This window comes from Diaporthe batatas (genome assembly GCF_019321695.1).
Source record: "Diaporthe batatas strain CRI 302-4 chromosome Unknown Contig00014, whole genome shotgun sequence".
Lineage (NCBI taxonomy): Eukaryota > Fungi > Ascomycota > Sordariomycetes > Diaporthales > Diaporthaceae > Diaporthe > Diaporthe batatas.
In genome coordinates this window covers 695,001-698,895 of record NW_025408561.1, presented here as the reverse complement: position 1 = coordinate 698,895, position 3,895 = coordinate 695,001, and the positions used below count along the sequence as shown (strand labels likewise).

Here is a 3,895-nt window from a genome sequence, read left to right as displayed (position 1 = left end):
CTAGAACCTCCTCCGTCTCCTCCTCCGGTCCGACCCACCCCCAAAGGCCATATTCACCATCTCCATGATGATGAGCTGCAAGACGTACTCCTTCATCATGGCCCAGGCCTGCTCCTTGCGGTACCAAGGCAGGGCGTTCCAGCCGAGGACCCAGACCCCGGTCAGGAGCGCGACGATGACGCATCTCGTGGCGAAGACGCTGGCGCTGGCGGAGGCGACGGCGTACAGAAGGGCGGCTTCGGCGACAGCCAGGGCCCAATAGTATGCCGGCCGCCACAGGCCGAGCACGAGGGTGTTGGCGGTGGCGGTGGCGGCAGGGGCAGCTCCGCGGGCGACGTCGTGGCCCGGGTTCGGGATGGTGATGGTCAGCGGGAGGACGGTGCGCTGAGAGGCGATGTACCAGTGCAGGATGGCGGCGCCGCCAAGCAGCACGGGGGAGATGACCCGGTCGGCCAGGCAGGGCCCGTCCAGAACCGTGACCCAGTCGGACTGGGTGAGCCACGAGACGGGGGCGAAGCGGCCTGACGACACGGAAAAGAAGAAGACGGCCAGCGCCACCGAGGTGACGCGGCGGAGGAGGAGGTCTGTTGACCCTGGCATGCTGTTGTCTGCCGTGGTGTACGACTATGCGGTATGTGGTATGCGGTGGCTTCTGTGGTGGTGATGATGATGATGTGGTGTGCTGCGCGGCGTTGAGGTGGCAGACGAGAAGAAGAGAAACAAGCAGTGAGGACGAGACCTGGAGATCTAGAGACCCTGCCCCACCCCTCGTGGCTAGCTCGACCTGTGCCCGAGTGACCACAAAGCCAACCGGACCGAGTGGAGGCCCTGAGTGACGATGCTGAGCTGGTGGTTTTGTCGCTTGTTTTATCCTCCAGAGATGGGAGGCAGACTTGGGTGACGACGTCGCCACTAGGTTGGTTGCTCCAAAGGCCAGCGCAGCTCTTTGTGTCCCACGCCGAACCGCACCGCACCAGAAACGGTCGCTCCGCCCGTCCCGCGAGAAGGTTCGAGAAGAGCGTATCTGTCATTTCTCCCGCTCCCACCCAGCCGATTTTCTTGTCTTCTTTTACCTGCGAATTTCGTGTCTGGTCAACTTGGTTAGCTTACCATGAATAATTTCTGGCGGATCAAGCTGGCAGATCGGGTGCATGGCCGAGCCAAGCTCATCAATGCGACGTCGTATTTTGTAGTGCAGCCAGCCCTCTGGTTTCCAGACACATATTCAGACTGCTTGCTGGCCATACCAGGCCAGATCCCAGCCTCTCTTCATAGTATACTGCATCTAATTTGGGGGTATATCTGCCATCCCTATCCAGGCCAGAACGAGACAACATCCGCTACTTCTTTGCCTTCGCTTTCCTCTTCAGTGCCCGCATCTCCTTCTTCATCCTCGAGTCGACCATCTTGTATCTGCCCTTGACGCCCTTGGGCCTGCCCTTGCCCTTGTTCGCGCCCCTGGCCACCACCACCTTGACCGGCGGTCGGCGCACCTTCTTGTTGGCCTTGGAGATTAGCTTGGAGATGCTGTCGGCCTTCTCCTTCTCCGTCATGCCCTCGGACGCCGCCAGCACGTCGCTCTTCTTCTTGAGCTTCTCCAGCCGGTCCGCTGCCCTGAGCTTCTTGCGCGCCTTAGCCTCGCGCACCTTCTTGATCGGCCGCGCGTTATATGCCCGCAGCTTCTCCTTGATCGCCGCAGCCGCAGCTTTGGTAATGGGCTTCTGCTGCCGGTCGTGCCGTGACTCGTCCTCCGTGAACCAGTCTGGAAGCCCGTCCCGGTCCGCCCTGAACGCGTGCTTGTTGAACCCATCGTCCATCAGGTCGTGGCTCGACTTCTTGCCCGTCGCGAGCTCGTGCGCCAGGGTCATTGCCTCGGCCGTTATGATGTCAATTTCTGTAAACTCAATGTCAGCACGTGTCGACCACGGTGAGCGATTGCCTCAAGAGCAGGACCCAGAGCGGAAGCCTACCTGGCCTGTTGTCGCGCTCGCGCCTTTCGCGCCTCTCCTCCTCTTCCCAGTCGCTCTCCTCTTCCTCATCTTGCCCGACCTCCTTCTGCTTGGCGGACTTGACCTCATCAGATACTTCGCCTTCATACTCGTACGCATCAACAGCTACCGGCGTTTTCGGTTTGGATCCAGTCGCTGGCGTGTCCTCATCCGAAGAGACTTCGTCGACCATGTCGACATCCGCCTCCTCGGCCTTCCCCTTCTTGGCTGGCTCGTCCTCAGGCTCGTCCAACAGACCTTCCAAGTCCTTGAACAAGTCCTGGTTGAAAAAGGCTCTAGCGCGTTTTGACAGCCCCGACGAGTCTGCCGTATCCTTTTCAAGATCTGTCAAGAGAGTTTTCTGGCCAGAAGTGCCGTCTTCGTCGGCATCAGAGTCCTCGTCGCTGTCTTCGTCCAGCTCACTCTCCTCGTCGCTGGCTTCTTTCTCGTCGGCAGACACACCCTCCCATTCGTCATCATCGTGCTCTTTCTTTGACCGCTTGGCTCGGTACTTTGCATCCGTTGCCGCTTTGCGCTCCTTGTAGGCATCGTACATGCCGTCAAGCTCCCGCTCGAGCCTATCCTCCTCCTCATCGCTGTCCTCGTCCGAGTCTGGTGAGGTGCCCAGGCCGCTGTCTCGGTCTTTTCTCGCATCCTGCTCGCTCAATTTGACCATCTTCCCCTTTGATATCCTGCCCAGGGCCCCCGCCTTGTCGACCGCCTTGAGCTGGAACATGGCGTCCTCGCCCATTGGCCCTCGCTCTTCCATACCGATATCCATGGGTGCTGTCATGTTGAGCTGCATGCGCACTATGTCCTTCTGGCGCTGTTCGTTCTCCTTGCGCCTTTCCTTCTTCTTTCTTGTGCCTTCCTTGTCCTTGAGTGCCTGCAGCTCCTCCTGTATCCTCATCTCCTCGTCCATGTCTTCAACCTCTGCCGTCTCCTCGGCAAGTTCGGGTTCCTGCTTGCTCTTCTTGGTGGGGAAGCCAAACTTCTCACGGACCTTGAGTCGCCATTTCAGCAGCAGCTTGAACTCCTTCTTGCCGAGGATCTTCAAATCGTCGCAGCACCGACGGATCTCGTCTGTCGTCTCAGGCAGCTTGTTCAGTGCTGCGAGGGCTACATCCCCGTTCCTCGATTGGTCGAAATGCAGGCGGTTCTTGCTTCCTAGAATAGCAATAGGATCTGTGGTCTGGATGAATTCGGAGGCAGGGACCTCCTTGAACTGGGTCCAATCGCCCTCTTCGTAACCGTCTCTCTTGCGCTTCTTGACCTCGGGATTGTAGACCTTGGCCTCGTTGTTAGGGGTGGGTGCGGCGAGCTCTTCGAATACGGCGCGGGGGTCGAGGAACTTGGGGTCGATGTGCTTAGGAGCTTTGAAGCCGCGGCACACGACGAAGATTTCGGCGGAGACGTTTCGAGACGAGGGCGGCTTGGTTGCCTCGACCTTGGTGAAGAGCTGGTTGAAGACCCAGAGCAGGGAGTTGTAGTCCTTTGAGCGGAAGACCTTGGTGACGAAGGTACCACCCTCGACGAGGAAATCGGTAGCCAACTTCATGGATTGTAAGACCAGCTCCGCCTGGTTGAACGAGTCCTGTACCCAGGCCGTACCGACGTTGGGCGCTCCGTCGTGAAGGACCGTGTCAGCCTTCCATGTCTTGAGGTGTTTCCTGATAGTCGCGCGGCATTGTTCTGTGGTGATGTCGCTCTGGAAGGTGATGACCTTGGGAATGGGCTTGATGGGAGAGAGATCGACGCCGATAATGAGACTGTTGACAGGCATAACCTCTGCAGCGACTTGACACCATGACTGTGTGGCACGAGGACGGGTTAGTGAGTGGATGGAGACGCAGCGGCTGTTTTGGCAGCGTGATAATATATCATCCGAAGCAACATAGAGTACTAAT

The 3,895-nt window shown here is 58.6% G+C and overlaps 2 protein-coding genes across 2 annotated transcripts in view; both read right to left on the bottom strand.

Moving 5' to 3' along the window:
* KVR01_010835 (uncharacterized protein) lies at positions 1 to 600 on the bottom strand (the record flags this gene model as incomplete). The annotated part of the gene is made up of 1 exon (XM_044788523.1): positions 1 to 600. One exon carries the CDS (start codon positions 598 to 600, stop codon positions 1 to 3), a length of 600 nt encoding a protein of 199 aa, XP_044639982.1.
* Positions 601 to 1,340: 740 nt separating this feature from the next.
* The window catches only part of KVR01_010846 (27S pre-rRNA (guanosine2922-2'-O)-methyltransferase), a gene marked incomplete at both ends in the record, with an annotated part of 2,739 nt that continues 184 nt past the window's right edge, over positions 1,341 to 3,895 (bottom strand). The window contains 2 exons of the mRNA XM_044784124.1: positions 1,341 to 1,894; positions 1,971 to 3,798. Of these exons, the coding sequence (XP_044639993.1) occupies positions 1,341 to 1,894; positions 1,971 to 3,798 (2,382 nt within the window). The remainder of the gene's footprint in view (positions 1,895 to 1,970; positions 3,799 to 3,895) is intronic.